The 24,874-nt window shown below is 32.0% G+C and overlaps 2 protein-coding genes across 4 annotated transcripts in view; one reads left to right on the forward strand and one right to left on the reverse strand.

Moving 5' to 3' along the window:
• The window catches only part of LOC129800761 (uncharacterized), a 31,296-nt gene extending 17,746 nt beyond the window's left edge, over nt 1-13,550 (forward strand). Inside the window, exons 1-3 of one of the 2 annotated variants that reach the window (XM_055845377.1) lie at nt 3,334-3,400; nt 12,314-12,798; nt 12,889-13,550. In XM_055845377.1, coding sequence (XP_055701352.1) covers nt 12,316-12,798; nt 12,889-13,098 — 693 coding nt within the window. In that variant the 5' untranslated portion in view covers nt 3,334-3,400; nt 12,314-12,315 and the 3' untranslated portion in view covers nt 13,099-13,550. Of the gene's footprint in view, nt 1-3,333; nt 3,401-12,313; nt 12,799-12,888 lie in introns of those variants that run through there. The other variant, XM_055845376.1, reaches the window with a different exon arrangement.
• A 6,857-nt stretch (nt 13,551-20,407) lies between these two features.
• The window catches only part of LOC129800766 (SCY1-like protein 2), a 142,502-nt gene continuing 138,035 nt past the window's right edge, over nt 20,408-24,874 (reverse strand). The window contains exon 17 of one of the 2 annotated variants that reach the window (XM_055845385.1): nt 20,408-24,628. In XM_055845385.1, the coding sequence (XP_055701360.1) occupies nt 24,602-24,628 (27 nt within the window). In that variant the 3' untranslated portion in view covers nt 20,408-24,601. The remainder of the gene's footprint in view (nt 24,629-24,874) is intronic. The other variant, XM_055845386.1, reaches the window with a different exon arrangement.

Consider the following 24,874-nt stretch of genomic DNA (forward strand, 5'->3'; position numbering starts at 1 on the left):
TTGGGGCTAGATCATTAAACTTTTACAAGATTAGAAAAATTAGTTTGTCTTTGAAATAAATATGCGTGGTTTTCGATATTCGGGTGATTGATATTCGGGTGAAAGATGCGAAAAGGGGGATTTTTTGACTTGTGTGTTTGACAGCTGTCACCTGAATATCGGAAACCGATGCATCCGGATTGGAAATTTCAAGGCCTTTCCAAAAAATCAAAATTTAAGAAAATCGTTTGATAAATGGGTCTTATAGAGGTGTTGAACTTTATAGTTCAAAATGAAGCAAAGAAACATGGTTTTAGACGGGAAGGAGGTTTTGAGAAAAGGAAAAAAAATTCTGGTGATATTTTTTTTTATTGGTGGTAACCGAAAACCGAAAGTTGATATATCCTACCAGTATAAGCTCCAATATCTCTCTTTGAGTTTGACCACTTAAAACGTAAAACCCTGTAACAAGTTCTTAAAAATTTGTACTTTTTTCAAAACACTGTACAGTAGACTCTCACTCAATAGGCTCTTTTTCAATCGGGCGACAAATTTTGTTGACAATTTTCACGTTTAATTATGAAGCTAATTCGCTCAAATTCGCACTAGTTCTTCCTATTTTATCGCGATTCTTTATAATTGAGCGCTTTTTGTGGAATTTACAAAGGCTTTGACGCCCAATTCTATCGCTAAACCGGATGACATTTTGCCCCATATTCTCGATTAAGAGAGAGTCTACTGTAACATGATCACTAGAAAAACATTTTTTGTTCTTTTACAGACATTTATTATTCATGTTCGTTTGATGTAACTTTACGAACAAATGACAAAACTTTACGGATATTTTTCTGTGTGTAAATGTTCGGAAACACACAGAAAAAGGTCCGTAACACTTTGTCAGTTGTTTGTAAAGTTTAGCAGGCAAACAAAAAAAGTACAAATACATATTTGTAAAAGAACAACAAATGCTCGTCAAGTGATTATGGGACGAGGGACGAACGATGTTTTTGAAAAATACAAACTTTTACGAACTTTTTAGTCAGTTATATTATTTACTAGCAGTTCGTAAGTCCCCAACAGGAATTCATTTTCGAAAAGTTTATGGAAAATTCGTTGTTTTCTATCCCATGCTGGTATTGTGTATTAACATTACCTTTTTTGAATAATTAGTCTTACACTGAGAAAAAAAGAAGGTGCGATTAACTTTTTTTCCTCATAACTTTAACACTTTTTAGGTGTAAAATATATCAACATTTTCTTAATGTTAATTTTACACCTTTTTAAGGGTAAAATTAACATGAAAAAGGGTAACTTTAACCCATAATACACCTAAAAAGGGTAATATTTACACCGATTTCGGATCAATACTGCAGGGTAAAATTAACATTTCCGGAATGTTATTTTAACTTTTTCGGATTTCTCTCAGTGTAAGATGAAAAAGAGTGGTATCTATTAATTTCACAAAGTTAAACCCTTCAAATGCTGCAAACAAGTTTGCCAATAAATACATTTAAGTTCTCTACAGATTTTTAAATTTGATCGGAATTGTAGTGACTTCTAGCATTATTTGTTAAATTGTAAGCAAAATTCTGCTAAGCTTTAGCATTCGGTATTCGCTGAGTATTTTTCTGTCACTTTTAAATTTAAATTAATAACCGTTTTAAGTCGGTATAATTTCAATTCAATAAATCTTCTGCGTCTTCACTGTCAATAATCTATTAAACGCAGGCCTGAGATAAAAAAAAAGCCGAAATGAATTTGGTGGTGCCTGTTGGCATTCTTCGAAATGCCGCGAAAATTCACGTAGAGAAAATGAGAGGTTTTTTAATGTGAAAATTGTTTAATTCCTTAGAGTTAAGTCATTTTCACAAGAAAATGCTTTTAATAATTTAGTTGAAAACAGTTAATTGGGTTAATTTGTTGTGAATTATTCAAGTTGTGAATAATTGTCGATATTACAACAAAAACATTGGGATGAAATTTTGAGCTAGAAGACTCATATTCTTTTGAGCTGTCCCAAAATTCAGGATAAGTTTGAGAAAAATCCTTTTGTACAACACTATTTTGGTCAATAAGGAATGCAAAAGTACATATTACAAGAAGGGACACGATCTGCTAATAAGGATAAAATAGAGAAGAAAATATTTTGTAGCATTTCAGAGATTTTTTGCAACCGCAGCGCCGCCAGACGATTGTCAAGTGAGTTATTTGTGTCTCTATCTCTCTCTCACAGTTGAATTGCGCGCGATTTATGAACTTTCCATTTAAAGTGATATTTGCATTTAATTTTTTTGTATTTCTGCAAGATTCAAGTAAAAGGGTGTGTAGTGAAGAGCTACCCGTCTTCTGACAAAGATATCAAGAAGACAATTTATTTTTATGAGAGTTTTTCTTTCTATTATGTCTTTTTGGCGCAAAAATATTCATCATGGCACCGTGAATAAGCGGGATTAGTGTGTTACCAGTATGGCTATCTATAATTTCTATTAAAATTATCAACACAAAATTTCCTATATTACACGACTTTTAACGAGCACAGGTCTGATTAAAGCTTCTTTATTCAATATTGAATCGACTGATCCATTAATCTCTAAATTTATTTATAGTATTAAGATAAGGTCAATTGCACTGAAGTGGGCTTATTTTGTTCAATTCACTTGAGCGCTTTTGCCCTCGAACTAATCCCCAAATGATTCAAAGTTGGATTGATGAGGAGTGACGAGTTGATCGCGATGAGTATTACTGGTGATCCGTGAGAGATCATGACGTAGTTAATGCGGGAAAACCAGTTGATATTTGCGGCCAGCTCTGTTGATGTGTTAAGTGAGTTTGCTGGAATTTATAAGTGAATTTTTACATGAAGAGAAATAAATGTGGAAATACATAGAGGCAGGGGCAACAGGTTCACATAAAAACTGCCTTTACTATCTTTCTGTCTGTATTGGGGATCAGTGTTTACTTTTTTTTCGGCAAATCTAAACCGAAATAAATAAATACAAGTAATATAAATTGATTAGATGTGGAAGCTTAACGTTTATAGACTCATTTTTGATATTGTCCAGAAACATTTCACAGTCTGCGATCTTTGGGGCAAGAAGACAAAGCCGATACTGGAAAGTACTTCCCAAGATTGTATATAATGTATATTCACATTTTTTTTTATTTTTTTTTTATTTTTCTTTCACATGGCTCTTAAGTGGTAGGGAAAAAGGTGAGTGTTCACCTTTTTTTTTGTGTGTAAAAAATAAGAAACAAGTCAATAAGGTCACAGTGAAGCTGTTTCCTATCCAATTTGAGGAGAAATATCACGATAAAGTTCCTTCAGCCAGTAAACTCGCTAATTGATGGCATCTTGAGTGAAGTTGATGGGTTTCATCGGGGCGGGATGTCTTCTTCCTGGAGTAGACGGTGGAAGACGTAGGTGAGTCCAAAGGCACAGCTAAGCAAAATCAGCAATATTACTGAGGTGTAGGTGAGATTCTTGTCTGATTTGGGTGCTGGAAGAGGAGCTGAAAAGTTCCACCCAGCAATCAATTAGCCAATTAATCTAAAAGCTGAACCTCACATCGAAACTCACCTGACGTGCTTGAGGAATATTTGGAGGACGTGTCCACGGATGTTGGTGGATGTGTGTGATTTGCATTAAAATTCAGAACAGATCTCCGACGATTGTCAGATTCACGATGATGTACCTTCAGCAATAGCTTCATTTTCCTCGTTCTGGAAAGAATCCGGATTTGTACACTGTTAAAATTCGAAGAATTTTTCAATTTTTCAAAATTGATTTTCTCTATCGGGAATTTTTTTTCCACCTCTCCCAACAGAGATTCCCAGAGTACTGACCAGAGTCTCGATCAAATTGCCCTAAAAGTGACCCAAAATCATTGCACAAATATTTAGTTGGAATTTCGTGCGTCAGAGGAAACAATTTACTATTTCGGTGGAGGTTTGCGAGAAAAATGTCACAATTTCCAGAGAGATAGCATATCTCGCTGATGGCCCCTGGTAAACAGAAATATATCACTTGCAAGAAGAGCCTTGACGGAAATTTTTTAATTTCAATATAAGATAAAGTTCTTATTGCATCAGTAAAGATGTAAATTTGAAGAATAAATGGCTTTTGTTGTTTTTACTACTCGTTGTATTGATTTAACTATGCCAGTTATTTCACTTAGAAAATAAAAGAGGGCGCGATTAACTTTTTTTCCTCATAACTTTAACACTTTTTAGGTGTAAAAATATATCAACATTTTTTAATGTTATTTTTTCACTTTTTTTAAAGGTAAAATTAACATGAAAAAGGGTAACTTTAACCCCCAATACACCTAAAAAGGGTAATATTTACACCGATTTAGGATCAATACTACAGGGTAAAATTAACATTTCCGGAGTGTTATTTTAACTTTTTCGGATTTCTCTCAGTGCACGGTCTATACATGGAATTAGCGGATTCTTCCATCACGGAATACAACAGCAATATAACATGATTTTACCGATTTTACATTATAATAAAGTATTCCGATACGATTAATAATAATAATGCGATTTAAAATGCAATTTCCTGAAAGAAAGTACTTTTTCACTTTAGGTTATAATTCTAGGGAATAACTCATATACAATTGGAACTATAATAGAGTGTAGTATTTTCTCTTCAGTTTGGGTAAAGTTTGAGTGGAGCTTGATGATCTGCCCCAGTTTGTTTGAGCCTGTTTTTATGGAAGAGAACCCACTTATTCTAGGTATATAAAGGGGCCCTCAGAAAACGAAGTAAAACCGTATTACAGTCAGTTTCGGTTTAAGTGAAACCGCGAAATTGGCGTCGAAAAAGTTTTGCATACATCACGGCTTTTGCGTAACTTATACCAAAGACTTTGGTTGGACAAATCCGAAAAAAGCGGATTGTATACTGCTATCGCTTTGAGTTCGAGCAGCAAAAATAGAAATTTTTTAACCCTTTAACGACGAGACACTTTTTACGGATTGAAAATCAACAATAAAAATTAAACTGAGAAACATAATTAATGATAAGTCTTACATCTAACCTTAGAAAGTCCAACTGAGTCTGATTCGGTGTATTTTGTACTTCTATGAACGATAGGGACAAAAATAGCCCAAAAATTTAAGTAATTTTTCTGACAATACCAATGAATAATATTTTTCGCTTTAATGAAAATATTACGTACGAGTATTGTAGTTTTTATTGGCAAAAGGGTTTTGCTTAAAAAAAATTGGAAGTATAAAAAAAATAAATAAAATAAATTATGAATTTGAGAATATAAAAATTCGCCATTTTTGAGCTTAAATATTTACTATATATCAAATAGCTAGAGACTTGCAAAAAATATTATAGATTCCTTGAACCTTCTACTTTACAATTATGTATGGATATAAGAAAAAAATAACTTAAGGTAGTCAGGAAAAATTATTTTCTTTATGGGACACCGGTGTTCCAATCGTCCTTAAAGGGTTAAACTTGCAGGGAATTTCAAGACCTCTTAAATTAATTTAATTTTTCCACAATCAGTTAAGAATTAAACTTTCTACAACCATTTAATGGTCTAATTTGAAAGTATCTATCGGTATCTAGGGGAAAGTTCATGCATTCGAACGTTCATGCATTCGAATAATGTAAATTTTCTTTAAGTTTTCCTAGAGACTTTATACACAATTATCACATAATTACAATTATCCCCGCTATCTGAAATAGCGTAAAGTTTCTATCGGTCCTAGATTAGAATTTTGAGATTTCTCTAGTGTTTTTATGAAAAAAGAAAAAGAAGATCATGGAGAACTAAAATCCCTGCAGTGATTTCTTCGTGATTTTTTCTTTCGCTTATCTAACTTAGTGAGAAAATCACAAAGTTTCGATTTAGTTTCTATTCCAATGAAGTTCATTGTGCCCTATAGGGACGAGAAATGTAAAGATTCCTCACATGCATGCCATTACAAAGAGGGGTTGATCCCGGGGCAGATCTAGAACAAAATGGCTGGATAAAGTAAAGAATCTTGCCTAGAAATGTCTCAGAATCGACTACGAAAACCTTCTTGAAATTGCGAAGGATCAACAGGCGTATAGGTTACTAACCTGTGTATCCTTTCGCGATCTGCATACAGTCGGACAGGCGGTTAAATACGTTGATGATAAAGATGATGGACGAAATGTCTAGATCTAGATCGTCTATCAAACTATTTAAAAATAAAAGAAAGACTCAAATAAAAACATTGATTTAGTAATAAATATCAAAAAATTGTTATTTTAACAAGTGATACATTAATTCAGAGGTGTGCTAAAACTGTTGAAACCGAATTAGCGTTAAAATAAGTTTGTTATAATAGCGTTTTGACCATTGACGTACATGTTTCATTTGACGTTTATTCGGTTTCAAAGGTTCTTGCACGCCTCTGGATTAATTAATTCAAGTTGTTGATTTAAGTTTTATTTAAAATAAAATAATCAGAGAGATACTGAATAAAGAATTTATAGATATTCTTTATTCAGTATTTTAATGAAAACCATTTTAATGGTCTCTCATTTATTGAGTGATTAGTCTTCATAATCTCTAGTCTTTTGAGAGTTTCAAAAATATTAGGAGATCAGGACCATTTTAATCCATTTGTAACTTTAATTTAATTTTTTTTAATTTAATTAAAAAAACGGGATCTCAGTGGCGCAAGAGGCAAGACCGTTGGTTCTTGCCCAAATAGATCCCCAGTGCAAGGATTTGAATGTCTAGAAAACAGACATTTTCACTGTGATAAAACGTAATAAAATACGCACTACTTCTGCCCAAAAAAAACTTCAGGAGCACGAAAGAAGCATTCACTACGGGGAAGTCGTTCCTGGACAATCTACGATCAGTAGATTCTTCCAACACGGGATATACGATAACATGATTGAATTGTAACATCCCGATACGATTAATAATAATTTACAAAAATTAGACGTTTTTGGATAATTTATATATCCAAGAGATAATTAACTAATAAGCAATCAGTATGAGTCGATTTCCCGGTTCCCGGAATTAATAGGTGCCCAGAGATTCCTAAAAAATATATGTATTTTCTGGGGGTCCCTAGTGAGTTCTCTGAAAACACACTGAGAAAAAAGGAGGGTGCGATTAACTTTTTTTCGTCATAACTTTAACACTTTTTGGGTGTAAAAATATACACCTTTTAAGGGTAAAATCAACATGAAAGAAGGGTAATTTTAACCCGTAATACATCTGAAAAGGGTAATATTTACACCGTTTTCGGATCAATACTGCAGGGTAAAATTAACATTTTCAGAATGTTATTTTGACTTTTTCGGATTTCTCTCTGTGCATGTATGAGCTCCCAAGATTACCCGTGGATTTCCCGGGTTTCCCGTGGGTTCTTTGGTCGGATTGGCTCTAGTTCCCCTAAATGAGTTATTCCTTGTTTGTATCTGAGCAACTGATATCCGAATCGCAGCCGAGGAAGGATTTTTATTTATTAATTTTACTCCTTGAATAACATAGGAAAAATAGTCCAACGGAGGTAGTAATACATTTTGTTGTACTCTTCTCTCCTTATTGTGCACAAACTTACGCATGGAAAGTATGACATTTCGTCACTTTTGGTAATATTTTCCTTCATTTTCCTCTCTGATTTGAATTTAAGTTGATAATTTGTTTTCTTTAATAGTTACCCTATATAAATTAATATTGTTTGTTTAAGTTTAATGTAAAAGGGGTTCAATTTAGTGACAAACGATGATCTATAACAATCGTCTATTAATCTGTAAGGTGTTGATTTTAAAAATATAAACATTCTATCACCAATATTTCCAGTACTTAACAATTAAGTTAATTCAAAAACGGATTCAACGTTCATTATACAGTAGAGTCTCTCTCAAATCTGAATCTCTCAAATTCGAACGACGTTTGGATTCAAAATGTCAATTGTGTGGTTATTTTAAAAAATTCGTATTCTCGATAAATGAAAATTATATTTATGTGCTTCTTCCTGAATGTTTACATATATTATGATCGTATAAAATGAAAAGGAAGTATGTTACCACTAAGACTTGTAAGAAAGTACGGGAATTTGACTCAAAGTGCCATTTAATCTCAGATAAATTTCGTTGGTTTTGAAAAAATCGTTCGAATTTGGGAGGTGAGAAATGTCAAAAATACTCCCCGAGCGTTCGAATTTAGAAGATTCACAGTCAACATTTTTTCTCGTAGATTGCTTTCTAAAAATTTTGTTTCCATTTAGTTTCAACCATGTGTCCCGAATGCCCCCCTCATTAAAGGAATATGAGAAAAATGTGAAGTGTTTGAAGCTAGAGCTAGAGTATGTGCGAAGCCTGAAAGACTTATCTTACTGCAATTTTTTTTATTGCTAGAATTTTTAAATAATTACCTAATATGATCAGAAGATTTTGAGTTATATATTTATGACGACTCACAAAGTAGTGAAATTTCGCGGAGAATTACGTCACGATGTTTGCCTCTTTTTCTTTTTGTCACCATCCTAGAGAGACAAACGGTAAGAGACATCGACTTTCGGTCTTCAACGACCTCGACCCCAAAAATAAATGTATTGTTTTCGAAATTTTAAATTTTTTTAATGGATAATTAAATGATCTTTCCATGGTGTTTGATAAGGTTTCCCATTGAACACAGTATTTTCATGTGAACTAAAAATCAATAATTGCAAAAGTATCACTACGTAAGCTCAAAACAAACTTTTACTCACAATTTATTCAGCAGTTACTTAAAAAATGCGACTGATAATTTTACGTTGCAATATATACTACCGCGTTTTTTCCACAAAACAACACAAACGTGCTGAGAGACGACTTCTTGTTAACTAATCAGCACAATGAGTCAAAATTGCCTTGATCCGGCGATTCATGCGCGCGCCTGAATCACACGCTTTTCATCAGTTCTTGTGGAGAATGTCTTCCTCAGATAAGACCTTTTTCTTGCGACATGAAAAGGTGGGCTTTTTGGAGTAGGGAAAGTTGCCATTTCTTGCATACCTGTTTCACGTGCTTCGGCTCGTCCTCCTGCCACAGAATCTTCGCACTCAATTCCACCACAACTCTGTGTTTGCCTAAGAATCTCTGAGCGAGAGTGTCTGAATAAACACCTTTGGACGTGCTGAAATGCGACTGGATGGGAGGAATATCGAGCCACTGGCTTGTGTCTCAAAGTCTCAATACAAATGGGGAACACACAGTGGTGTTGGGCAGATTGGGATGTGCACAAGTGCGCCTCCGGCTCTGTCACCCGGATAATTTGCAGTGGGGAGTCGCTTCTGATAAAAGACTATGCAATATTCGATGCGAACGTGGCCACTAAAGTGAAAACTATCTAGCCAATATTGCAATAACACCGCGAGACTCCGTGTGGAATTAATTAATTAGTGGCAGTGGCTTCAGAATTCGTGCATTGAATGATTTTTATTTCCATCACTATCTCACTTTCATGTATACCAACCAATTCTGTCTTTGTTCAGCAACTGGAAGCGTCGCGATGCGCATTTTTTCGCGCGCTATTTTTAGAGCGTCAATGTTTCTCTTTTGGCACTCTCTGTAAACAAAGTGGGGGCGCCCGGTGATGGCATTTGGATTTGCCCATTTTTTTCTGTGCCACATGGCGTCGCTGCTTTCTATGCGAACTGTCACTTTTACAAATGTTTTGTAAATTCAACCAATTTTTGAACTTGAAAAATTTCTACAATTTGACTATACTTAGTTGATTTTACACCAGAATTTGAAAGTAAATTATTTATTGACAAAACTACAATTGTAAAAATAATTTGTGAAAAGTTAGTAAATTTGATTGAATATTTTTATCAGTGCTTTAAAAACTCCAGTAAGCGTATTTCTCATTCGATTCTGCCAAATAGGGATTCACTTGAAAGGTCTTGGAATCTTGGATAGTCAAAACTGGTTTTGAACACTTCGGAATCGGTAATGCGCCGATAATTATTTTTATCCAAAATCGTATTATTCCTGAGATGTGAATCGGTAAGATAAACATTACAAAATGTGCAATTCTTTTTCTTAAGTTTGACAAACAAAATTCTTCAATCAAAATGTTAAAAACGGTCTGCCGTCCTTTTTTATCTCGGCACACAATTTGTTTAATAGTTGAGTGCTCGTTTCATGACACAAGTTTCTAGAGAGTTCGACTTGGTTTTAGGACTTTAAAAAAATTCTATTTTTGCTGCTCGAACTCAAAGCGATAGCAGAGTATACAATCCGCTTTTTTCGAATTTGTCACCGATCTTGAGCTTAAACGGTAAGAAATATCAACTTATGATCTGCGGTGAATCCTAATGGAAACATTATTTCGGGACGTTTATTTTCCTTTTCCCCGAATCCCCTCCCACCCTTAAAAACTATGTTTTTTTTTTATATATTTCGAAAATGGCTCTTAGTATTTCTTTCATTTTCGGATATGTTTTGGAGGTAGCCCAGGCGAATACTTCGTATATAAATGTATATGACCGAAAAAAATTTTCGACATCGAATTGTCGGGGGTCAAAATTTAATGACTCTGCAGGATCCATTTTTCAACCGATATGCATAAATTTTAGGATTGTTTTTTGGAATGGTTTTGAAACTTCTAATCCCGATGCATCGGTCCCAATCGGTATTGAATCGGCAGAGTATTCCGATCTGATCTATCTTTCTTTAAAATTTTATTTTTTTTGTGCGAAAGTTTGTTACCAGGTTAGAGGTCAAGTGGTAAGAGATCTTGACTTCTATTCTACGGTGAACTTCCCATAAGTCAACATTATCAAAATTAATTTAGTATTTTAGGACTTCCTGAGACTTTAAACACACATAAGTACAATCGAGCGATGATTCCATTATAGAATTTGAATACTAGTATTTTTTAAGTTCGAACACTTAAGGTAATGTCACAATATAGTTTCTTATTAAGCCATTCAGTAAATGTACCAGAAATACTTGAGAAAGAATGTTCATATTTTGGAATTAGATTCATACACATTAATAGATGATTTTTTTTTGAAAAGAAAGAATTTTTATCTATTATGGGAGCGAGGGGAGCCTCTGTCAAACACACGTCTTAACGGCCACTGAATTAAAATTCTGCGCATTAATTCATTACAAACTCTATTGCTTTAAATAGAGTAACTATCCAAGAACACCAATTGGGAACTAGAATTCAAATCAGGAAAGAGGAAAGAGGCCAATTTTAACAAATTCGACGGGATGTCGTATTTTCCGTCCGCCATTTTGAGCAAAAATTTTGCATGACCTTCCGCGAAGCAAGAAAATAATAACAAAATGTATTTTCATCTCTGTCGGACTATTTTTCTCAAGCAATTGAATAACTAACGTTACTAAAAATCCATTTCCGACAGCAATTCGGATAAAAATGGCCCAGAAATAAATCATCAAAAATCACTCAATTTGCGTATGATGTATAATACCATGGTAAGGAATGGGTTAATTGGTCAATTTCGCACAATTAAAGCAAAGCTTGCGAAAAGCAGTGATATTATCAACGATTGTGTAGATTTATCTGCATATGAAGTAACCTTTACAGCTTTACGGCTATTGTGATGATCCAAACGATCTCGTATTTTCAGAGCAGGGGAAAGTACTCTCCCTTCGAACGTCCATGCCTTCGAATAATGTAAATTTCTTTTACTTTTCCTAAGAGATTTCCACATCATTGTCACATAATTATCAATAATTGATGATAAGCTAACTAATATTTAATAGAAATGTATAAGTCTCTTAGGAAAACTTAGAGAAAATTCACATTATTTGAAGGTATGAACGTTCGAAGGGAGAGTACTTTTCCCTACATGCTTCGAACTACTATTCGGGCACATCGTTTAGATAGGAAAATTTCATGAAAGCAAAATTCACGTCTTTTTCTTTCTCCAACGTTTTACATATGTCTATCTCGTTCTTTTGCACTCTTCTTCTTGTGTAAGATGTCACAAAAAAAAAACTCAATTTAGTTCAATGGAATTTTGAGTGCTAATGGCGCTGGCATCCTTTTTAGATCAAGAAAATTTCATGAAATCAAAATTCACGTCCTGTTCCATCTCAAATTGTTTGCATAAGTCTATCCTATTCTTTCGCACTCTTCTTCTTCTTTTGAACATAACACCAAATTTAATTTAGTTCAGCCAAATTTTAAGACCGACGGAGAGGAACAGACTTATACAAATCTTTTGAGAAAGAAAGAGATTCGAATTTCGACTTTATGAAATTTTCCTGATCTAAAAGGTTTTCCGGAGCCATAAGGAATGGGATTATGCTTACCCAATGTCTTTAGATCTAAAGACAATGGCTTACCGTACTATTTTCTTTCAGCAATGGAGGGCAAGGTGAAGAAGACCAGAAGACGTCGCATTCAGAAATCCCTGTCGAATATCGATGAACTAGTCAGTACTCGGTATCTTCGGAATGAGATTTACAAACGCTTGGAAGGTACAAATTGCGACAAGGAGCTCACTAAGGAATTCTCAAGGAAGAAGATAACAGATTTTGAGGGAGTAGTGACGCAACTGGCTAAGAATGTCCAGAAAAGTGTCCCTAAGATTCTCCATGATCCAGTTTTGGATTCAATGGATGCTTTTGCGAAGTTAGCGAGTGAGAGAGATGGAAAGAAAGTCAGTAACTTTGAGCTGGCGATTGTTCTCAAGGGACTCCATGAGATCTATCCGCTTCCGGAGATGCAGGATCAGACGCCATTGGACGTTAGGGCTCTGTATCAGTTCCTGCACCATTTGACCATGGGACAGCCACCTGTAGCGCTTGGGGAGAGTTCAATTCTGGTCCTGAGGGAGGCTTACAATGTAAGGGGTTCGGGGAATGTGGCACTTTTGGAGGGAGTGTTTATTAAGTGTCAATTAAGGTGTTTGTTAAGGTGTTTGTTGATTTTGCAGGAATTGATGCAGGAAGTGAACTCTGCGGCTTCTACGGAGAGAGTTAAGCAATTGGAGGAGGTTTTGAGGAATTCTCAACACTTGAGATTGGGAGAAAATGAAGATATGCAGTTGCAGAGTGTTCTTCAAAGTGAACCAAATTTGACAGATCGCAGCATCAATCTCTTCCAAATTCCTCCGGAAGTGCTTTATGGAGTGAAAGAAAAGTGAAAGATTTTTAGGATTTTTTCATTATTCTTATTTCACTATTATATATATAGAGTTTTACATGTTGAATTTACAGTGATTAAACCTTAAAATCGAACAATGGAGACCGAATAATATTATTTTTTTCTTTAATTATTTCAACACTTTAAAATGATTTTACACAATGTTTCTTCATGACAAAAATATTTTTTTTTCTTCACACATTCCTCAAGTATTCTCAAGTTTTTTTTCATTAGTTAATAATTTTAATAAGACGCGTAAGTTTCCCTTATTGAGAGGATTTCTTTTTGTTGGTATTCTTTTTGTTTGATTTCCTACAAATCTAGAATTTTATTATGTTCAAAAAATGTACAGTGTATAAGATATTAAACTAGCTTAAATGTATTATAAGAAGAGTTATTACAAGAATTATACAAATACGTTTCTTCTGTTTGAATAAAACATTTGGATTTTTATTATAAGAGTTAGTCAGTCGAGAAAATCTTTGCGCAAAATGGCAAAAAAGTTGGTTTGAAAGATAACGAGGTTTTTTTTTTATCTTAACTTTCTTACTAATATCTTACAATTTTTTTTCTATTCTCAATATCTTAATCTCAGACGAATAAACAAAAGGGAGATTCACAACGAGATAGAGCCAAATGGTGAACAAGAGGAAGGAGATCCACAAGTGGTGAGGAAGAATAAAAAAAAGAGACTTGCATTATTTGCCGGACGGGGTTAGTTTTACAAATAGATTGAGAGATGGGGTTTGTTTAGGGGGATGGGGCGGTGTGGGTTTTACAATATTTATTTACATTCCTACGTGCAGCAGCTGAGTTCTCGGTTGTATTTCAAATGAGATCTCGGCTCCGATTGTGCAGCGCTACGTTTCAGATTGTCGTTGGGCATTCCTATCTATCTAATGTTAACATGCTCTTGAGCTTCTAAACCACTAAAATTAAAAATTAATGATATTATTTTTATTTTAATTCTAATCTCTCCTTCAATTATTTTCATTAGATTTATTTTACAAGTTTCTCTTTTCTGTCATACTTCATTACAATTTTACATTGAGCAACAGACAACGAATTTTTCACCTCCTATTTCCGGCTACATGTAACAAGGGATTGGGATTTTAATATTACTACAGGATCATGTTGAAAATAAAGCTCTGCATCTACAAATCCAGATTAAAAAAAAGAACTTCAGGTAAAAGTAAAGCCTTTCATTGAAAAGTGTCACTGGGCAGAAAAGGCAACCTGGTGCAAAATGTATTCTGAACAGATTCTGTTTTATAGGAAAATTGCCTTTCTACAAATTTACCAAGGATTATTTTCCTCTATCTCGGAAGGAAATGTGCTTTTCGAGCCATTTTCTATAAAAGTTGATTTTGAAGAACATAAGTTCTTATGGCGCTGGCACACCTTTTCAATTGAATGAATTTCAACCGATTGAAATGTTACCTCTTACTCTTTCAAAGTAAAATCCGATATAGCTGTCTCTTTCTGTCAAATGAAATTTAAAATTGAAATTGAAATTTCAATTTCAATTTCAATTTTCATTTGACAGAAAGAGACACATATATCTTATTTCGCTTTGAAAGAGTAAGAGGTAAAATTTAAATCGATTGAAATTCACCTAATTGAAAAGGTGTGCCAGCGCCATTACGCTTTCAAACTGAAATCAGATATAGCTGTCTCTTTCTGCCTAATGAAATTTATGGCGCTGGCACACCTTTTCAATTGAATGAAATTCAATCGATTGAAATTTTACCTCTTACTCTTTCAAACTTAAAATCAGATATTGTTGTCTCTTTTTGTCAAACGAAAATTGAAAATGAAATTGAAATTTCAATTTTCATTTGGCAGAAAGAGACAGCCACATCTAAATTTAAGTTTGAAAGAGTAAGAGGTAGAATTTCAATCGATTGAATTTCACTCAATTGAAAAGGTGTGCCGTCGCCATTAAAAATGTTTTTTTTTTGGTAAGTAGAGGAAAGTGGGGCTACTTTGAGCTGTGGGGCTACATTGATATACGATTTCTTCACATATTTCTAAAGAAAACTTGGCTTTTGCGTGATATAATTTAGCTTGAGGATCTCAATGGCGCAATAGGCAAGATCGTTGGTTATTGGGCGATGAGATCTCTGATTCGACTCTCACAGCTGTGAGTTCGAGTCCCGCCCGGTGCAATCTACTGAATGTATAGAAAAAAGACATTTTCACTGTGATAAAACGTAATAAAATGCGCACCGTTTCTGCCCAAAAAAAAACTTCAGGAGCACGGAAGAAGCATTCACTACGGGGAAGGCGTTCCTGGGCGATCTACGATCAACAGATTCTTCCAACACGGGCGGGGGACAAATTGTAATACTAAATAAAATGCCTCAATACAATTACACTGAGAAAAAAAAGAGGGTGCGATTAACTTTTTTTCTTCATAACTTTAACACCTTTTAGGTGTAAAAATATATATTAACATTTTTTAATGTTAATTTTACACCTTTTTAAGGGTAAAATTAACATGAAAAAGGGTAACTTTAACCCCCAATACACCTAAAAAGGGTAATATTTACACCGATTTCGGATCAATACTGCAGGATAAAAATAACATTTCCGGAATGTTATTTTAACTTTTTCGGATTTCCAGTGTAATAATAATTTAGCTTTACAATACGATTGCGAAACTAAATAAAATAATTGCGAGGCCCATCTTCTTTTAGAAATATACGAAAAAGTGGTATAACAATTTAGTCTCATAGCTCAAAGTAGCCCCACCTCCCCCTATTGTCAGACAAATCCAGTTGACATTTTCTCTTAGAAAATATATTCCTCTTTAACCATTTTTTGCATCTTGATCAGAAATGTGATTTTAAAGTCATTTTCCAAAGTTCGTTTTCTTTTTGTAAAAAAGAAGCCTCTTTAGTTAAGGGGGCACCCTGAATTTAGAGGTAAAAAATTAGCTGTTTTCCACGATCATTTCGGGACGAAAAGAAAACTATCAAACTATGAAATTATGTAATAATAAATAATAATTTTTTTAGAAAAAATATTTATAAAAAAGCGGTGTAATGAGTAGTTAACCACAGCGACTCGTTATAGCACTCCATAATTGGGGAGAAATGTACGGCTTTTATTTTTTTTCAAATAAGAAAAATAAAAAAAATAAATTTCGTGAATATATTTCATGTAAACCTCCAATGAAAACCGGGGAAAATGGTAAAATCGAAATGAATGGTCCAATAAACTAAAAATACCATTTATTCTCCATTATATTTCGCTTCTAAAATTAACACTTTAATTTTTTCAATTAGGTAAGGGGGGAAACAAAAAAAAAAAAAAACAAAATCATATAAATGAGATGTGGAGAAAATGCCTTTTAAAGTTTTGAATGCTTCTTTACTTCTGTATCCATATTTTCGGAATTCGAATTAGCTTTGATTTTTTTTGATATGCTGACAAATCCATTTTTTGATCTTGTAATTCAGGCTCCCCCTTATATAAGGTAGAAAAGGCAAAACTAGGGACGAAGTGGACCGAGCGGTAATTTCCGATAAAAGAATTTCTGCTCTGAGACTCTTGCAGAAAATCCTGATCCTAATTATCTAATTATCCTGATAATACTCACTATGACGTAAATTTTGATAAAAAGAATGGGCAAAATCTATATTTCCTCAGCGAAAATATTTTTAAAAGAGAGGGAACCTAAAATTTCAATAATTTTTTGTTTCCATTTCTCTTGTTTCAGGTTTAACCCTTTGTGAACGAGGAGCTCATGTAAAAAATAACAAATGAGTAATGATAAATTAAATAGTCAGGAAAACCAATTTTATTTTTTCATTGATCTTATGTTTTTTTTACCCTAAGAAGTTAAAAAAATAATTAGTTTTTCGTTGATGTGTGACCCAGACGTCCTCCGATAACTAAAGAGGTTCATGAAGACCATTTTCGGGTAAAATAGGTGTGACTATGGAGGAATCACATCTAACATTTGAAGTTTCCAGTGTTTTTCATCTTGGAAAATATCGAAATTTTAAGTTTTCTGTTTGTCACATTTTGCCCCAAGTTCATAATAATGGATAGCGTACAACAACTTATGTTTTGTAAATATTTATATAAAAAAACTTATGACGAAATGCTTGAATAGAATAATAATAAGACTTCCTTATAATGTTGTAGTTGTTTTTAAACTCAACTGTAATGCCCAACGCACAATAAATTTTGTTTACTAAACATGTTTTTGACATTTCAATGAGAGTGAGTGAGATCTAGATCTAGTCATCTCGCTCACTCTCATAGGAAAATTTGAAAACATGTTTACTAAACAAAAGTTATTGTGCGCTGGGCATAAGAACGATAAATTGAATGAAATATTAATTTTTGCACAAGATTTTCAGTGAGTTCTGTGAGGTAAGTAAAAAATCAACACTGACAGTAGTAATGCACAATAACTTTTGTTTTGTAAATATGGTTTTGACATTTCAGTGAGAGTGAATGAAACAGACATCTAGTCATCTCGTTCTCTCTCATTGTAAATTTTGAAAACATGTTTTCAAAATTTTCTATGAGAGTGAACGAGATGACTAGATATAGGTCTCACTCACTCTCATAGGAATGTCAAAAACATGTTTACAAAACAAAAGTTATTGTGCGTTGGGCATAAGTCGTGAAACTAAAAGGTAAATATTTGTTATTAAATTTTCAATAATATCACCTGATAATTTATTCTTATAAAAATTATATCTTCAAGGACTCAAGCTTTGTCAAAGTGCTTGTTGCAACTTTTAAAGTCAATATATGTGAACTGTGCTAAATTTCAGACAGCTTGCAATACTGGACACTTGTTATGTTTCTCAAAACTCCATGAATTTTCCGGTTTTCTTCTTCATTTTGTAGAAGTTCTACAATTCTAAATTAACAAAAAAAGAGTACCAAAATTAAATGTTCAAATTCAAAATGCAAAGGAAATGTTATATTAACAAAAATATAGGATTTCAATTTAAGCGTATAATTCAGGGGTATTAAATTTTGTAATAGATTTATTATGACGACTTGCAGAATACTTGTACATTAATATTTTAATGTGATCCACTTTAATAATTGTTAATAAGTATCTAAATGTGTGATTTGTGTCTTTGAATTACTCAATATTTAAAGTTTTTTTTTCTATTTATTGATAAAAAAGGTAGATTTGACGGGCAAAAATAAGTTTAAATTGAGCTAAAGCATATAAATACAGTAGACTCTCTCAAATTCGGGCATATGGGACCGAAATATCAGCCGAATTAGACAGAAATTCAGATATTGAGTTTACACACTCATATTATATCGTAAATTGCATGAAAATCCCACAATAATGCAAAATCACATCAAAACTAAGACAAACCATGCCAAATTTGAGCATATTCGATTCATTTGATAATCATAATCAAACTTGAAAAATGACAACAAACTTTTTTCAAATGTAACCGCTGCCCGAATTAAAAGTAGCCCGATCTTAAAAGAGCCGAATTTGCGAGAGTCTACTGTATATAGTTTACACTAAACATTAATTGCATTAATTTCTCGCTTTTTTGCTTTAAATCAATTTAAATCAATTTTTGCGGGCCAAGTCTACCTTTTTATCAATCAATAGATCAAATTGTGAATATTAGGTGATTCAAAGACATAAATTACAATTTAGAATGCTCATTAGCGCGAATTAATGTCAATCACAATTTAATTTTAATGCGTTAATTTTTGGAAAATAAATTTCAGATTTTAAGTAGATGCAGAACTATTCCCAACATGATTGTGTTTTTCGTTTTTGTTTTTATTTTATTTTTTTTAAACATCGGGAATTTTATTTATACAATTTCTTATGCATTCTGGACGATTTCAATCGGGGTAAGACGTACAAGTAAGACGAAAAAGATGTTGATATGAAAAGTTTTTCGAGTGATTTTTGTTTTTATCTTGTGGACTATATAAAATAGTTATTTAAAAAGTGTAAAAGTATTTCGATATACAAAGATTCTTAATTAATGTTTGCTTCTGAGAATTCTAAAAAGAGTGAGCGTGAAGTGTTTTGTGTATAAAAAGGACGAAATATTTGTGAAATTGTGGATTTGAGTATATCCGATAGTTCTTTTTTTTTGTGTCAAATTTAATACCTATTTGATGTCTTTTAAGATCGATTGTCAAGAAAGATGACCATTTTTTACAAGTTTTTTTTTTCTATTTCTGATAAATAGACTTTGATTCACGCAAAAATTGACATTGAATATTCTTTCATCTTAAGTTTTTAAAATTATTTTCTTCTAAATGTTAGTCGATATTGTAGATTTTTTTTTATATTTTTTAAATTATTTAACATTGAGATACTTCATTTTTTGATTTATACGCCTTTTTGATGTCAATACAATGTACATTTTCCTCTCTTCTTCATATTCTATTTTATTTCTTTGTTTTTTGGTTGAATTGTAAATATTTTATTTAATGTGATTTGTGTTTTTTAAAATATTTTTGTCTATATATTATTTGTAGATTTTGTCCATTGTCCGTTACAACTATTTTTTTTTATTTAAAAGTTTTTGTTATTGAAAACCACGAAGTTGAAAGTTTTTTTTTCATCATAATTGATTATTTATGATAAATACTATAAATAGTTGAGAGCAACAATTATTTTTATTTTGTAAACATCTTTTTTTGAAGAGTGAGCAAGTGATAGGTACAGTTGTCTCGTTCACTCGTAACATGTTTAGAAAATAAAAATAACTGTGCGTACCCCATTATGATTTGCTTTTTTCCATTTTATTTTCTTTTAGAGATAAATTCACAAATTTGTGAGATCATTTTCTTTTATTTTATTTTTCTTTTTAAATATTTTTTGTAAATGTGCATTCAATGCACTTTTTCTTGTTTTCCTTACCATGTAACTCTTCAAATACTCCTTTTTACCTTCTTTTCATTTATACTTTTATTTTTATTTTTTCATTAAGATGAGTGGCAGCTCTAATTAATTTGAAAAATGAGACTTTAAATATTTGTGAAAAATAAAATATTTTTCTTGCTATATAAATTGATATGATTAAATTGAAAATTATCTACTTTCACGACCAGCGTGGTTAAATTTTCATTTAATTTTTTCTTTTAAGAAGGAACCTGCCTTCTTTATCTAAAATTTTATCTCCATGTAACTTCTTTGTTAAATATACTTTTCTTCCTTATAATTCTGTTCAAAAAATCTCTATTTTACACTAAAATATATTTTATTTTTCCTTTTTAAACACTTTATAACAATTATAGTTTTTTTTGTCTGTGAAATATACTCTCTATTAAATAATTCTTATTCCTTATAGAAATGTTTACACACTGATATACTTTTTTTCTTTTTCAAAATTTCTCTTCACATTTATTTCTTTTTTTTCTATAGTTAATTCCTCTTTGAGTTTGGAAATTAAAGGAAATATTTTATTAAAAATTCTCTCAGTTATCGCAATATTTGTATAATTACCAGAATTTCCCCCCAAAAAGAATAATTTCTAATGTGAAAAATTTATTGTTTAAAATCTTTATTAGAAATAAAAAGAATATAGGCCAACAATGAAGGTTTGATACAGAAGGAAATGTTTATGAAATTTTGAAATTCTGGTATTTTTTCTGTCTTTTAGAGATTCTTTTATGTGAGGTTGGGTAGATATTGAGATTGTACATAATATTTTGTGATAAAAAGATCAAAGATAGAGAAAAATGATGAAGAAAATTAGGAAAAGTAAAAATAAAACTGGATGAATGCAACTTTTACAAGGAACGAGATAGAGACAAAAAGATGAAATTTTCAAATGAGATAAAATGCAATATTTCATCATTTGTTCCAAAAAAAAGAAAAATAAATTGCTTTCACAAAGATTTGGTAAATTTTCAATTTTGCAAAGAGGACAAAAGAGTGATTTGAAGGATAAAAAGAAGTATAAAGTAAATATAAGATAGTTTCATCAGCCTTTCAACTACCGAGAAATTAATTAAAACTTAGAGTGTAATAAATTTCAAAAAATTTCACATTATTTCTCTCTTGCAGTGAAAAGTTCTGGGAGGTGTATGCTAAATTGGATTTATATCGGTTTATTCACTTCTTTTCCCTCCTAAGTTTCTTCATTATTCTTGTTTTTTTTTTATCCACCTGAGGAAAAATCCTCATTTGCAATATTGTATAAATTTCAATATCTCTTGCATTTTTTAAAAGGTTATGTTTTTCATGTTTTCACTGCTACTTCTTTTATTTCTCATTTAAAATTCTTTTCCTGTTTCTTTTTGCTTTATGCTTGAAGAGAAAAAGAGTCATTTTTTCAATGATTGTTTTTGTTTTTTTTTTCAGGTATTTAAAATTCTATTTTCTTCTAATAATCATAAAAAATAATGTTTTTCATTTTCCTCTTGCTCCCTTTCCTTCACATCTTACTTATTTGCTGGATTATTATTTTTTTCACTGTGCAATTAGGAGGAAAATTTGCCCTTTTGTGTTCTTTTATTTTTCGTACTTTGCAAAAAATGATAATTAAAAACAATTAATTGAAAGAATTTTAGAAAAAAAAGACACAGAGACTCATTTTGTTTAGCCGCTGAAACACATTAACATAACACTGCTGTCATATCATGGAAATTTAACAACTGACACATAACAATAATTAATATTGCAATGATATGATCGAATATATCAATCTTAACCTTAAATTTGCATTTTTTGCCACATAGCAAATCCATTTGGATTAAATGAAGTATTTACTGTTCAATTTTTTTTGCAAAACCTAAAAAATTAGAAATATTTTCTGTTTTTATAAGGCTGCTTATGATAAACAAAATACATACAGCAGTATTTAAATGGAAAGTGAGGTTATTTTCTTAATGTGGCAGAAAGTGAGGTTATTTCGGTCCGTAACCACTATTTTATAGTATTTTACTTTAGAAAATCGTCTTGTTTACTTATGAAATTTCGTAATTTGCAAGAAAAATCTTTTAAGGAAAATGAAGAAAAGAATTTGCGTTTCTTTTAGGTTATAATACCCCGGAAAAATTTCTAAAACTAACTTTCAGTTTATAAAATAATACTAATTGCAAAATTCTTGTACTTAGCTGAGAAGATATTTTGGAGATAGATATTTTGAAGATATTTTGGAGGTTATGGTAAACATAACCTCTAGTGCTTTCTTGAAGCAGTCTGCAAGAATTCTCCCCATCACAATCAATTATTTTTACCAATTTGTGTCTATTTGTAAGACAAATAGAGAGATTTTTAACATAATTTGGGTGAGTTTAAATCTTTTAAGTTATTTGTTTTATGCTAAATTCTAACCTTACTTTTTTTAATAAATTAACGGAAATTACTACAAAAAATTGAGAAATTTGATTAAAATCATATAGTTACACTTTGGAGTACTTTTAGGTTATCTTAAACTTCACCTCCATTAGAAAAAAATCGAAATTTTCACTAAAATAATAATATTTTGCTTCAATTAACCGTGAACCCGAAGAAATGAGAAAACTGCATTTTAATTTTTCTTCAATATTAAGGTTAGGTTTTTAAGGTTATTAAGGTTATTTATTCAACATACATATCGACGGTTCCATTCCATACTATTCTATCTCAGAATGACAACATTTCAGGAGAGCCATTTGAAGTTGGCGATTTTCTATGCTGCCTGTGTAATTTTTTTTCGAAAAAATTGAATATCTCGTTACCCGAACGCCGGATGACCACCAAATTTTCACCAGTTGTAGATCTCGGTCCCAGGAACAAAATATTTTTCGGAGTAATATAATTCTAAGTCGACTTAGAATAGTATGAAATGGAGCCGTCGATATACTGATTTTAGGACTTTGAGGTTATCCTAAACAAAACATTCTTTAAGTAATAGTTTTTAAGTTTTCACTAAAATCGTAATAAACTGTTGCATTTAACTGTGAACCGTAAGAAATGAGAAAATTGCAATCCCATTTTTCTTCTAAATTAAGGTTAGGTTATTTAAGGTTCATTCGACATAGAGTTACTGTTTACAGAACTTTAAGGCTTGGCTATATGAATCTGTTTGAATCCGACAGCCGTATAAATTAAAATAAAGAAAAAGATTAACTTTAACCCATTCAGTCAATGTACCAGAAATACTTGAGATAGAATGTTCATATTTTGGGATTAGTTTCCTACGGATTAATAGATGAATTTTTTGAAAGGAAAAAAAAATAGTAGGTGAGATTGTTAAGAATCTCACCTAATATCTCATATGGGGGCGCGGGGAGCCTCTGTCAAACGCACGTCTTAACGGTCACTGAATTTAAATTCTGTGCATTAATTCATTACAAACTCTATTGCTTTAGATAGAGTAACTATCCAAGAAAATAAATTGGCAACTAGAATTCAAATCAAGAAGGAGGAAAGACGCCAATTTTAACAAATTCGTCGGTATGTAGAATTTTCCATTCGCCATTTTGAGCAAAAATTTTGCATGAACTTCCGCGAAGTGAGAAATGAACAATAAAATGTATTTCCATCTCTGTCGGACTATTTTTCTCGAGTAATTGAATAACTAACGTTACTAAAAATCCATTTCCGACAGTAATTCGGATAAAAATTGCCCAGAAATAAATCATCAAAAATCACTCAATTTGCGTATGATGTATAATACCATGGTAAGGAATGGGTTAAGGTTGTGATAACATAAAATAAACTGAGTAAATGGCTTGATTCACTTTCTTGGACATTTTAATTACTCCGTTATGGAAAATATAATACTCCAGAGGATGTTGTTATGTTGTTATATCTCCCCTAACCTTATTTTCTTTTTAAAATAACTTCCTGTGTTGCTTTCAAGCAGAAAATTGTGAAAACAGCTTTTAAATATTCTCTCAAGATTAATAATTTGGTCAATGCTTTAAATTACTTCGTTATAGAAAATATAAATCTCCAAAGGATGTTGTCATGAGGTTGTACCTACACATAACCTTATTTTCTAACATAACCTCTTGTGTTTGTCAGACAGAAAAATATGAAAATTGTACTCCAGCTCCTAAGGCCAAGAATTTATTAAATATCTTTTTGAAATTGTTTCTCTGCAGTACGAAAAATATTTTTAGCTTACGTCACCCTAAAGTTGTACCTTAACCTCATTTTCCAACATAACCTCTAAGTTATATTTGCAATTGAATTTCTTTTATAGAAAAAAAAAAACAATATAGAAAATCTTTAATTCAAACTCCTTTTCATTGCAATTTATTAAAATCTTCCATGACAGAGTATTATGTTAATGTGTTTCCACCATAATACTACAAGAATTGATTATATCTTTTTCTCTTAAATGTTTGTTTTGCTTTTGTCTCCTCTTTTGTTTTAATTTGAAGGAGACAGATTGACCCCTAACACCTGTCGAAAGCAGAACTTTGATCATTTTTGTGGCGCGTCGGCATCTCAAACGCATGATTCGTGATAACCGTGATTAGCGCTCAGTGTGTGATCGTATGAGTGTTCACATGTTCACGAAGGGGGGTGGGAAAACATTTTATGTTCGACCGGAGAACAGCTGGTACTGCAAAATTAAAATAGGAAAAAAATCACTTGGTTAGGTGACGCGACGCAAAAAATTTTCATTTCTTATATCTTTCACTTTTAATGCCGTTTTTTTTGCAAAATTTCAATGCACTATTTTTTTCTAGTAGTGCAAAAATAATAAAAAAAACAGCTTGAATATGAAAATTTTCTGCATTTTCTCTTTATCTCAGAAAATTAAGATTTATTTATTTTATTTTAAATTTCTTTTTCACTTCTAAGTTAG

The sequence above is a fragment of the Phlebotomus papatasi genome, chromosome 2 (genome assembly GCF_024763615.1).
Source record: "Phlebotomus papatasi isolate M1 chromosome 2, Ppap_2.1, whole genome shotgun sequence".
Classification (NCBI taxonomy): Eukaryota; Metazoa; Arthropoda; class Insecta; order Diptera; family Psychodidae; genus Phlebotomus; species Phlebotomus papatasi.